Below are 12366 nucleotides of genomic sequence, written 5' to 3' on the forward strand. Positions count from 1 at the left end.
CTCTCCAGTTCCATCCACGTTGCTACAAAAGGCCAGATTTCATTCTTTCTCACTGCCAAGTAGTCTTCCATTGTGTATATAAACCACAATTTCTTTATCCATTCATCAGTTGAAGGACATTTAGGCTCTTTCCATAATTTGGCTATTGTTGAAAGTGCTGTTATAAACATTGGGGTACAAGTGCCCCTATGCATCAGTACTCCTGTATCCTTTGGGTAAATTCCTAGCAGTGCTATTGCTGGGTCATAGGTTAGATCTATTTTTAATTTTTTGAGGAACCTCCACACTGTTTTCCAGAGGGGCTGCACCAGTTTGCATTCCCACCGACAGTGCAAGAGGGTTGCTGTTTCTCCACGTCCTCTCCAGCATCTATAGTCTCCTAATTTGTTCATTTTGGCCACTCTGACTGGCGTGAGGTGGTATCTCAGTGTGGTTTTGATTTGTATTTCCCTGATAAGGAGTGATGTTGAGCATCTTTTCATGTGCCTGTTGGCCATCTGGATGTCTTCTTTAGAGAAGTTTCTATTTGTGTTTTCTGCCCATTTCTTCACTGGATTATTTGTTTTTCAGGTGTGGAGTTTGGTGAGTTCCTTATAGATTTTGGATACTAGCCTTTTGTCTGATATGTCATTTGCAAGTATCTTCTCCCATTCCGTCGGTTGCCTTTTAGTTTTGTTGATTGTTTCCTTTGCGGTGCAGAAGCTTTTTATCTTCATGAGGGCTCAATAGTTCATTTTTGCTTTAAATTCCCTTGCCTTTGGAGATGTGGCAAGTCGGAAATTGCTGCGGCTGAGGTCAGAGAGGTTTTTTCCTGCTTTCTCCTCTAGGGTTTTGATGGTTTCTTTTCTCACATTCAGGTCCTTTATCCATTTTGAGTTTATTTTTGTGAATGGTGTAAGAAAGTGGTCTAGCTTCATTCTTCTGCATGTTGCTGTCCAACTCTCCCAGCACCATTTGTTAAAGAGACGGTCTTTTTTCCATTGGATATTCTTTCCTGCTTTGTCAAAGATTAGTTGGCCATACTTTTGTGGGTCCAGTTCTGGAGTTTCTATTCTATTCCGTTGGTCTGTGTGTCTGTTTTTGTGCCAGTGCCATGCTGTCTTGATGATTACAGCTTTGTAGTAGAGGCTAAAGTCTGGGATTGTGATGCCTCCCACTTTGGTCTTCTTCTTCAATATTACTTTGGCTATTCGGGGTCTTTTGTGGTGCCATACAAATTTTAGGATTGCTTGTTCTTGCTTCAAGAAGAATGCTGGTGCAATTTTGATTGAGATTGCATTGAATGTGTAGATAGCTTTGGATAGTATTGACATTTTAACAATATTTATTCTTCCAATCCATGAGCATGGAATGTTTTTCCATTTCTTTATATCTTCTTCAATTTCCTTCATAAGTTTTCCATAGTTTTCAGTATATAGGTCTTTTGCATTTTTGGTTAGGTTTATTCCTAGGTATTTTATGACTCTTGGTGCAATTGTGAATGGGATCAGTTTATTTTGTCTTTCTATTGCTTCATTATTAGTGTATAAGAATGCAACTGATTTCTGTACATTAATTTTGTATCCTGCGACTTTGCTGAATTCATGTATCAGTTCTAGCAGACTTTTGGTGGAGTCTGTTGGGTTTTCCTTGTATAATATGTTATCTGCAAAAAGTGATAGCTTGACTTCATCTTTGCCAATTTTGATGCCTTTGATTTCCTTTTGTTGTCTGATTGCTGATGCTAGCACTTCTAACACTATGTTAAATAACAGCGGTGAGAGTGAACATGGCTGTCGTGTTCCTGATCTCAGGGGGAAAGCTCTCAGTTTTTCCCCATTGAGGATGATATTAGCTGTGGGCTTTTCATAAATGGCTTTTATGATGTTTAAGTATGTTCCTTCTATCCTGACTTTCTCAAGGGTTTTTATTAAGAAAGGATGCTGAATTTTGTCAAATGCTTTTTCTCCATCGATTGGCAGGATCATATGATTCTTTCCTTTTTTTTTCTTAATGTGATGTATCACATTGATTGATTTGCAAATGTTGAACCAGCCCTGCAGCCCAGGAATGAATCCCACTTGATCATGGTGAATAATTCTTTTTATATGCCGTTGAATTCGATTTGCTAGTATCTTATTGAGAATTTTTGCATCCATATTCATCAGGGATATGGGCCTGTAGTTTTCTTTTTTTGCTGGGTCTCCGTCTGGTTTAGGAATCAAAGTAATGCTGGCTTCATAGAATAAGTCTGGAAGTTTTCCTTCCCTTTCTGTTTTTTGGAACAGCTTGAGAAGGATAGGTATTATCTCTGCTTTAAATGTCTGGTAGAATTCCCCAGGGAAGCCATCTGGTCCTGGACTCTTATTTGTTGGGAGATTTTTGATAACTGATTCAATTTCTTCACTGGTTATGGGTCTTTTCAAGTTTTCTATTTCTTCCTGTTTGAGTTTTGGAAGTGTGTGGGTGCTTAGGAATTTGTCCATTTCTTCCAGGTTGTCCACTTGGTTGGCATATAATTTTTCATAGTATTCCCTGATAATTGCTTGTATTTCTGAGGGATTGGTTGTAATAATTCCATTTTCATTCATGATTTTATCTATTTGGGTCATCTCCCTTTTCTTTTTGAGAAGCCTGGCTAGAGGTTTATCAATTTTGTTTATGTTTTCAAAAAACCAACTCTTGGTTTCATTGATCTACTCTACAGTTTTTTTAGATTCTGTATTGTTTATTTCTGCTCTGATATTTATTATTTCTCTTCTTCTTCTGGGTTTGGGGTGTCTTTGCTGTTCTGCTTCTATTTCCTTTAGGTGTGCTGTTAGATTTTGTATTTGGGATTTTTCTTGTTTCTTGAGATAGGCCTGGATTGCAATGTGTTTTCCTCTCAGGACTGCCTTCGTTGCATCCCAAAGCGTTTGAATTGTTGTATTTTCATTTTCATTTATTTCCATATATTTTTATTTTTATTTTTATTTTATTTTTTTATTTTTTTATTTTTTATTTTTTTTTCAACGTTTATTTATTTTTGGGACAGAGAGAGACAGAGCATGAATGGGGGAGGGGCAGAGAGAGAGGGAGACACAGAATCGGAAACAGGCTCCAGGCTCCGAGCCATCAGCCCAGAGCCTGACGCGGGGCTCGAACTCACGGACCGCGAGATCGTGACCTGGCTGAAGTCGGACGCTTAACTGACTGCGCCACCCAGGCGCCCCTCCATATATTTTTAAATTTCTTCTCTAATTGCCTGGTTGACCCATTTATTCTTTAGTAGGGTGTTCTTTAACCTTCATGCTTTTGGAGGTTTTCCAGACTAACCCAGAAAACTGCCAGAAGACTAGCAGAATGGACGCTCCAGAGCCAAGCTTAACATAATTTTTTGGTAACATTTAAAATTTCTACAAATTAGATTTATTCTTTTTTAAAATTGAGATAGTTTACATACTGTAACATTCCTCCTACATGTATTCTTATTTTTAAGTAATTCAAGTTACTTTAAATTATCTGGACTTCTGGGGCACCTGGGTGGCTCAGTCGGTTAAGTGTCTAAGTCAGGTCATGATTTCATGGTTTGTGGGTTTGAGTCCTACGCCGGGTTCTGTGCTGACAGCTCAGAGCCTGCTTCAGATTCTGTCTCCGGCTCTCTCTGCCCTTCCCCCACTTGTGCTCTGTCTGTCTCTAAAATAAATAAACATTAAAAAAAATTATCTGTACTTCTGGTATACTTGCAGACTTTGTTTGAGGTACTTAACATATATTTTTGTGTACCTATAAATGTTCCATTCTTATGTATCATTTTGTAATTCACTTGCTTTTCTTAATGCCATTTCTTAATCACCTTTCCAAACAGAACAAAGCAAATTACCTCAATATTTCTACCTTGAGTAGTATTACATGATTCTGCCATGGTTTATATTCTTGTAAAGGATATTTAAATTACAATCTGTATTTTTTAATTAGAAAATTCTTTGTTAAAGCCTCAATAGGGGGGCGCCTGGGTGGCTCAGTCAATTAAGCATCAGACTTTGACTCAGGTCATGATCTCGTGATTTGTGAGTTCGAGCCCTGTGTCAGACTGTGTGCTGACAGCCCAGAGCCTGGAACCTGCTTCAGATTCTGTGTCTCCCTCTCCCTCTGCCCTTCCCCTGTTTGCTCTGTCTCTCTCTGTTTGTCAATAATAAATAAACGTTTAAAAAAATTTTTTTTTAAAAAGCCTCAATAGGTTTGCAGTGACAGTAACCCTTAAGGATTAGAACTTTTTTTTTCATTTTTATTTTAGAGAGAATGTGCAAGCAGGGAGAGGGGCAAAGGGTGAGAGAGAGAACCCCAAGTAGCCTCCGTGCTCAGTGCTCAGCACAGAGCCCAGCTTGAGGCTCGATCCCATGATCTCTGGACCATGACCTGAGCCGAAATCGAATTGGATGCTCAACTGACTGAGCCACCCAGGTGCCCCTAGAACATATTAAATGTTACACCAAACAGGAAAAAAACCTGGTTTCAGTGAAATAGAGATTTAATTTTAATTTAACTAAACAGTCCATAAAGCCCTAATCCAACCTTACCCTTCTCTAACCCTCAAGGCACATGAAGATCCCATGTATGACATCGTACGAGAGAATAAAAGACATGAAAAGGATGTAAGGTGAGGTGGTCCTGGTGATAACAATACCCTCTTATATAAAGTTGGAAACATCCATTCCAGTATTAGATGAGTGGTTTGGTAAATATGGTACTTTAATTTAGTTGTGAAATGTGTGGAAGGCAGGAGTAATCACTGGAAAGGCCAGTGTGTGGGGAATGAGCAGGCCAGCCTTGTTCTATCTGGGTTGGCTTAGCAGTGTGTTTGGCCCAGCCTGCTCATACCACTGATAGTTGATGTTGGCAACCAACCATAGCTTAGTTTATCTTCTCCAGTGTCTTTAAGGGTCTGAGCTATTGTGAAAAATGATCCTTAGACATGAACAAAGATAGGGTGAAGAAACGGGAGAGTTTGTTTTTCCCAAAACTGGTGACGCTGAGTAATAATTGTTTTGAGGAGGTAGATTACTTGAGCAGTTGGGGGCGGTGAGTAAGGAAAGTAGGCATCTGTTAGAAGTTCTGTGGTAAGGACTCGAGAAACATGCAGAAATATTTAGGACAATGGAAAGAACACAGAATGGCTCATATACTGGTTACAGTCCTGTCAAACAGGCACGGACGTGGACAAGAATGGGGAAGACATGCACAAATAAAAATAAGTACCATCTTTCTCAAGGTGGTTATTCATGACATTTTTTACCCTCACTGCTGCTCTCACATCATTTTTATCTACAATTTTTTTAAAATATGGTTCTTTGGTCAAACTTCTGTTTAGGATACAGCAGTTAAAACAGTTACTGGAGGATTCCACCTCCGATGAAGATGGGAGCAGCTCCAGCTCCTCAGAATGTAAAGAGAAACACAAGAAAAAGAAGAAGAAAGAAAAGCATAAGAAAAGGAAAAAAGAAAAGAAGAAGAAAAAACAAAAGCATAAGTCTTCCAAGTCGAATGAGAGTTCAGACTCGGACTGACAAGGACTTGACCTATTCCATGTTCTCCTCTCAAAAATCAGACACTGTGGCCCCAGACCAGAGGGTGTGGAATCGGGGAGGACTTGGAGACCCCAAGAGAGCAGGGCATTCGGTGTCACGCATGTGAATTCTCACCTGCCTTCCAGCAAAGACGTGACCCCCGGAGGGTGAGTTGTGTCTTCCCTGGTGCTGGCTCTGGACAGCGGCTGATTTCAGGCAGGAAAGCGTTGTTCATTGTCTTCCTCCCACTGATCCCTGCAGTTTGTGATTCCTTCCAGCTGCGTCTGCCAGTAGGGTGAGACTGAGGGAATGAGTCTCTGAGGAAGCTCCAGGTGCTACTTGCAGCCTTCCCCTCCCCCTGGGAGCGTTCCCAGAATTCCCAGAGACTCCAGGCATGGCTTTTCTCTGTTGTCGAGGATAATAAAAGCTCATTATTTATTAAGTGTAGTAATTTTTTATTTCTTAATAATGCATGCATGTGCTCCAAATTTAAAAGGTACATAAGGTTTTTAAATTTTTTTTTTCAACGTTTTTTTATTTTTTTTTGGGACAGAGAGAGACAGAGCATGAACGGGGGAGGGGCGGAGAGAGAGGGAGACACAGAATCGGAAACAGGCTCCAGGCTCTGAGCCATCAGCCCAGAGCTCGACGTGGGGCTCGAACTCACGGACTGTGAGATCGTGACCTGGCTGAAGTTGGACGCTTAACCGACTGCGCCACCCAGGCGCCCCATAAAAGGTACATAAGGTTTTTAATCATGACAATTCTTCCTTTTCTCCCCCAGCCACTCAGTTCCCTTCCCCAGTGTTTAATGTTACCAATTTATTGTGAAGTCATCAGGAAATATTTATGTATCATAGAAAAAGTTTTTTCTCTTTTTAGCATGGTATGAACATTTGTCGGCACCAATTTTTCATTTTTGAAAAAATGTTTGAGAGAGAGAGAGAACAGGAGCAGGGGAGGGGCACAGAGAGGAGGAGACAGAGAATCCCAAGCAGCCTCTGCACTCTCAGTGAAGAGCCCCACTCGGGCCTCTAACTCACGAATCATGAGATCATGACCAGAGCCAAAAACCAAGAGTCAGATTCTTAAACCGACTGAGCCCACCAGGTGCTCCCATTTTTTCATTTTTTAACTCAACAGTATAAAGCATGTTGGGCTTTGCTGCACTCTAAAGACCTATGCTCATAAACCCTGGCATGATTGCTTGAGGGTTTTTTGGAGGGGTGGGATACCCTGTAATAACATTGAAAAATTATGTATTTAACTTGCTTAGTTCTTACTGCTATTTTCCCACAACTATTATTATTTCTAGAGTAGTAGATTCAGAAAAATTATAAGGTGATCCAGATTACTGTACTGGGTCAGCTACCCACATCCTCAAATACATCCTCATCCTGTTGGCTAAGCACAGCCCACCTATGAACAGCTGCAGCTGAGGCAGCTCAGCTGGTTGGGGTGGTGCCTGCAGCTAGGGGAGAGTGTCTGTTCTTTGCTGAGCCAAAGTGGAGCCAGATCTTGGTCATAAGCAGGTGTCCCTCCCTCTCCACTAGCATCTGTTGCTGCTCTCATCATTCAGGGTCCCTGGAACACATTATTCCTACTTTTTGCCACTTTCCCTGAGGTTTCCCCTCTCTAAAGAGTGGCTGATGCAGTCCAGTCTGGCTCCTTCTCTAGCACCCTTCAGTAACTGTTCCTAGCCTTGGTCTTAGAAAGTTTATCTCAGTAACACAATTGGCCCAGATTAGAATGACCAGGATTTGTTATTTCTGAAAACTGTAAGGCCAGTTCATTCAGCCGTGTCTTACATTTACCCTAGGCATCCTAGCTGAGCATGCAATGGGAAAATTCTCCTTCCAGGAATTTTCTTTCTTCTGCTGGAAACCCATTCCTGATAAACATATTCTGTTACAATATGGAGAATAATATCGATGATTCTTAAACTACGGAGCAGCAAAATCACCTGGAGTGGCTGTTGAAATAGATTCTTCTGTCCTGTTCCTAGAGTTTTAGAATTTCTGATTTACTAGGTCTGGAGTGGACTGGAGAGTTTGCAATTCTGACAAATGCCCAAAGGATGCTGACGCTATTGGTTTGGGGGCCAGACTTGGAGAACCACTGCTCCAAATGTTAAACCTCTTCTTGAAGTCTTCTTCCACTTCCTGCTTTAACTGGAATCTTGCCATCCACTGCAGCCTTTGCAAGTTAATTCCTCCTCTCTCACTCCAGGTTTCTCTGTCTTCTGTTTCTGGCCTAGATTCTGTGGTCCTTTCCTTCAGTCTGTCATATCCCTTGACCTGTCTTTTTGCCCGGTTTACCCAGAAGAACCTCAAACTAACCTCTTCCTCCTCTGTTCCAATTCCCAGACCGCTGAGCCCATAAAGCTCATCAATCAAAAGTTCTTCATCCTGAAATCTCTCCCTTCAGACTCAGTACTCTCCAGTCCTATTTAGAAAATCAAGAGAAGTCACCAGAACTCCTTCTACCAAGGTATATATCAACTTGTCATCATGGTTGTGGTAGGCAGAATTATAAAGTAACCTCCAAGATTTTTTGCCCAAATCTGTAGAACTTGTTACTATAATGGATTTTATTCCCATGATTAGATTATAATACACAATTGATCTTTTTGTAACTATGTGGATGGTCAGAACCAAATCACATGGTGTTTTTAGAACCAGAAGTTTTTAAATTTTCTGACAGGTAGCAAAGAGGAAGTCACATTCTGAGTTTGAGAAAGACATGATGTGCTGTTGGTGGATTTATTTTAAAATGAAGGGGTCCAGGCATCTGACTGGCTCAGTCAGTAAAGCATGCAACTCTTGATCTTGGGGTTGTAAACTGAAACCCCACATTGGGTGTAGAGATTATTTAAAATCTTAAAAAAAAAAAAAAAAAAAGTTAAAAAAAAGGAAGGGGCCATATAGCAAGGAAATGGGGCAGCTTCCAAGAGGTAAAAGCAATCGTAGTCAACAGCCAGCAAGGAAATGGTCACCTCAGTCCTACAGTACTTGCAGGGAACTCACTTCTGCTAATAGTCAAAATGACCTTGGGCACATATTCTTCTCCACAGCCTTCAGGTAATAGCCTAGCCCTGCCCACACCTCATTTTGGCGTTACAAAGCGCTAAGCTGAGAATCTATTCTACCCAGATTTCTGACCTACAGACCTATGAGATGATAAATGGGTGATGCTTTTATTTTTCATTTTTTAAAAAATTCAGACTTATTTTTTTCAGAGCCATTTTAGGTTCACAATGGAAGTGAGCAGAAACTACAGAGATTACCCATATATTCTGTGTCCTCACATACCCACAACCCCACCTCTCACATCAACACCAGAATGGTCCACTTGTTACATTCGATATCCTACCCTAGTGCACCTATCTCCCACAGAGGCTTCTGCCATGGGAAGTTGTGATTTTCCGTGTCTGCCTCTCTCTCCAATTTTTGGATCAGTGGTTTTGTCATGACCTCCATTCTTTGATGAATTTAGGGAGATTTGGTAATTTTTTAGTTCTTCTTACTTCTCAGGACAGAGTGAAGACTTCCTTCTACTCCTGAAACCAATACTATCCTATATATTAACTAACTTGAATCTAAATAAAAAGACTTCTTATCTCCTCATATGCTAGTCCAGAAACCGGAAGTCAACGGTTATTGTTTTAAGCCACTACGTTTGTTGAAATTAGTGACATGTCTGGAAGCTTCTTTTGGGCAGAGACCATCTTGTTTCATGTTCTAGTCTCAACTTTATTTATTTTGAGAGAGAGTTGCATGTGCACATTTGTGTGCAAGCAGGGCAGGGGCAGAGAGAGAGAGAGAGAGAGAATGTCAAGAAGGCTACATGCTGAGCATAGAACCCAACATGGGGCTCAATCTCATGACCATGGGATCATAACCTAAGCCAAAATCAAGAGTCAGACACTAAACTGACTGAGCCACCCAGGTGCACCTCTAGATTCAACTTCTTTTAAGTTTATTTCTTTTGAGAGAGAGAAAGCACAAGTTGGGGAGGGTCAGAGAGAGAGGAGAGAGAGAGAATTCCCAGCAGTCTCCACACTGCCAGTACAGAGCCCAATGTTCAAACTTCTGAGCCATGAGATCATGACCCGAGCTGGTCAGATGCTCAACCGACTGAGCCACCCAGGTGCCCCTAGACTTTTAACAGAATGTGAATTTATTAGAAGTACGGTTACATGCTCCAGTTGGAACCTGATTTGGAAGTTGTAGTGGATGCTTTGTTGTGCTACTGGTATCTGCCTAGTTCTCACTGCTGACTTTCGGACTAAAATATTTACCCTCCCACTTGCTGGGATGCCTAACAACTGACAACTTACAACTGACTTCCCCTATCCAGGGATTTGATCTTTCTTGAAGAAAGCCACAGTACCCAAGGTCATGCTTCCTTTCTAAGGGTCATCCTGTATCAGTGACTGGTCAGTGCACGGGTATAGGGGTGTCCTCTTACCCCAGTTGAGAAAATTCTGCAGGATCATTGCAGCTCAGGAGCTCCCAATTGGATTGGCTGAGGTCTTTGTTGTTGCTGCATCATATCCAAACTTCTTCCCTATGCTTAATCATCCTTTCTTTGCCCCTTCAGAGATTTTACTCCCCAAAGCACTCTCCATTAAAGCACTCCCTGCACACAAATCTTCATGTCAGAGTCTGACCCTAAGGAACTCAATGTGCCATGGGGTATAATAACTGCTTGGGAAAATGAAACAGAAGGTGGTATCAGGATGTACCCTTCATTTTGGACTCCATTTTCCAAACCTATGCTTGACTTCTCATCTGGCCTCTAGAATAAAGACTTTGGGAAGGATTACAAAGCAGGGAAGTGTTCATTGGAGTTGTCCTCTTTTTCTGTTTCCTCTTCCATATACCGGCATTACCATCTTTCCTAACTTCTAGGGTCCAATATCTTCCTACTAGCCAGAGAGCCCCAGTTATGGTCCATTTAAATGCCTTGAATTAGTTTACCCACACTTCAAACTCCTATTTCACAGGTGTCAAAAAAGCAATCAGATTCAACTCCTATTAACACATTAATGAAAAACCACACTCTTTAATCTTCTCATGGGGATTTATAGGTGAATGAATCAGACTGTTGGAATTTGAATGAATCAGAACTGTTGGTAGGGAGTTAGAGTAGTGGAATGCCTTCCTGTAGTTCCCAAATAAGCTCAGAAGTTGTATTATCTGGACTCAAGTGTTCCTTATTGTTCAGTTATTCCAGCCTTCCCATTTCAGTTATGTTCTGGGCTTGGAATGTTGGTGGGAACAGTGCCAAGGACAAAACTGTTCATTTAAATTGACACTAAGCCATTCATTCACAAATACTTGAGTGCATATGATGTTCCAGGGTCTATACTAACTATTCCATGGAGATAATCTACTGGAGAAAATAATCTATAGCCCTAAGGAATACATGGTCTCAAGGTTGAAAACGTTGTAACTGTCCTGTGATATGTCACATAATGGGCTATGAAAGTGAAAATGCAGGTGTTACTAGAAGACACATGGGGGGGGCGCCTGGGTGGCGCAGTCGGTTAAGCGTCCGACTTCAGCCAGGTCACGATCTCGTGGTCCGTGAGTTCGAGCCCCGCGTCAGGCTCTGGGCTGATGGCTCAGAGCCTGGAGCCTGTTTCCGATTCTGTGTCTCCCTCTCTCTCTGCCCCTCTCCTGTTCATGCTCTGTCTCTCTCTGTCCCAAAAATAAATAAACGTTGAAAAAAAAAAAAAAGAAGACACATAGGAGAGTCACATAATCCAGCCACGGGTGGGGATAGGGGTCACAGATATTCTCCTAGAATATCTACTCCATCTTTTAAATAGGAGTTAGGCAGGAAATAAGTCAGATCTTCTCATAAGACCAGCTTTAGAAACCGTATCATCTTTTGCTTGCCTTTTTGCATCTCATCTGAAAACATGCAGTGCCATCACTTTTTACTATCTCCTTAATCCATCTTGAGAGATACTTTGTTACCATATGGAGTTAAAATATAAAAATATAGTCAAATATATATATATATATATATATATATAGTTAAAATCACTGGACAACTTAGAGGCAATATTGAGTGGATCCATCCATATGTATCAAAATATTGTTGATACGATCACTCAGAGAGCCCTTCCAAGAGGTTACCCTAGCCTCTCCATATCTGCCAAATACCTATATCTTATAATTACTCTTAGGACAGCCTTCATCCACATATAAACATTTTGGCACCTAGCCACAGACTTAACCTGTATCTTTTATTGGGAGAAGACTGGTTCCACAAATTTACCATCTAGGTCATAGGTTCTGAGTATAAGGAACTCTTGTTTGCCTAAAGTTTCCCTTGTTTCTACAAGTATACACTGGAAGTAAGTAACATACTACAAACCACCATGGGACATAGCCATCAGTGGACCTACTATATGCCTGGTTTCCATTTATAAAAAATGAGAAAGGTACCGTCTTTCTCTTCAGGGTAGTTCCTGTTCATGCGGAATCCATCTATTTAGTCTGTCCTCAACTCTGCCATCCTTTTCCCCATATTTAAAGGTCCCTGAGATTATAAGACAGTAATAGACATGGCAGAAGTATTCAGGAATGACCCAACTCTGTTGGTGTTACCAGTGATGTGGCCATTTTGAGACGGGAACAAAATGTTTGAGAAGCACACACATACACAATTCAATTTATTTGCTGTTTTATATCTTTTAATTGCAAAGGCTTTACAATGTCATATTTTCTTGTTTGTTGGTGTAACAGCTTTATTAGATTAAATCAATGGATAATCACATGTTCTAAACCACCATAATGATGCAATATTTAGTTCTTTTATGGAGCTG

The 12366-nt window shown here is 40.9% G+C and overlaps 1 protein-coding gene across 11 annotated transcripts in view; it reads left to right on the forward strand.

Moving 5' to 3' along the window:
• LOC112866381 (RP9 pre-mRNA splicing factor) overlaps nt 1–12366 on the forward strand; it is a 43035-nt gene that overhangs the window by 14248 nt on the left and 16421 nt on the right. For 4 of the 11 annotated variants that reach the window (XR_015245731.1, XR_015245735.1, XR_015245732.1 and 1 more), the window contains exons 5-6: nt 4557–4618; nt 5330–5692. The exons of 4 other annotated variants lie outside the window; for them this stretch is intronic. Coding sequence is in view for 2 of the 7 variants with exons in the window: in XM_086693058.1 (XP_086549184.1) it covers nt 4557–4618; nt 5330–5525 (258 nt within the window). In the remaining 5 variants the exon portion in view is untranslated. Of the gene's footprint in view, nt 1–4556; nt 4619–5329; nt 5968–7891; nt 8016–12366 lie in introns of those variants that run through there. 3 more of the 11 variants (XM_086693058.1, XM_086693025.1, XR_015245733.1) reach the window with 2 other exon arrangements.

Source organism: Puma concolor, chromosome A2, assembly GCF_028749965.1.
Source record: "Puma concolor isolate L17-30 chromosome A2, mPumCon1.1.hap2, whole genome shotgun sequence".
Classification (NCBI taxonomy): Eukaryota; Metazoa; Chordata; class Mammalia; order Carnivora; family Felidae; genus Puma; species Puma concolor.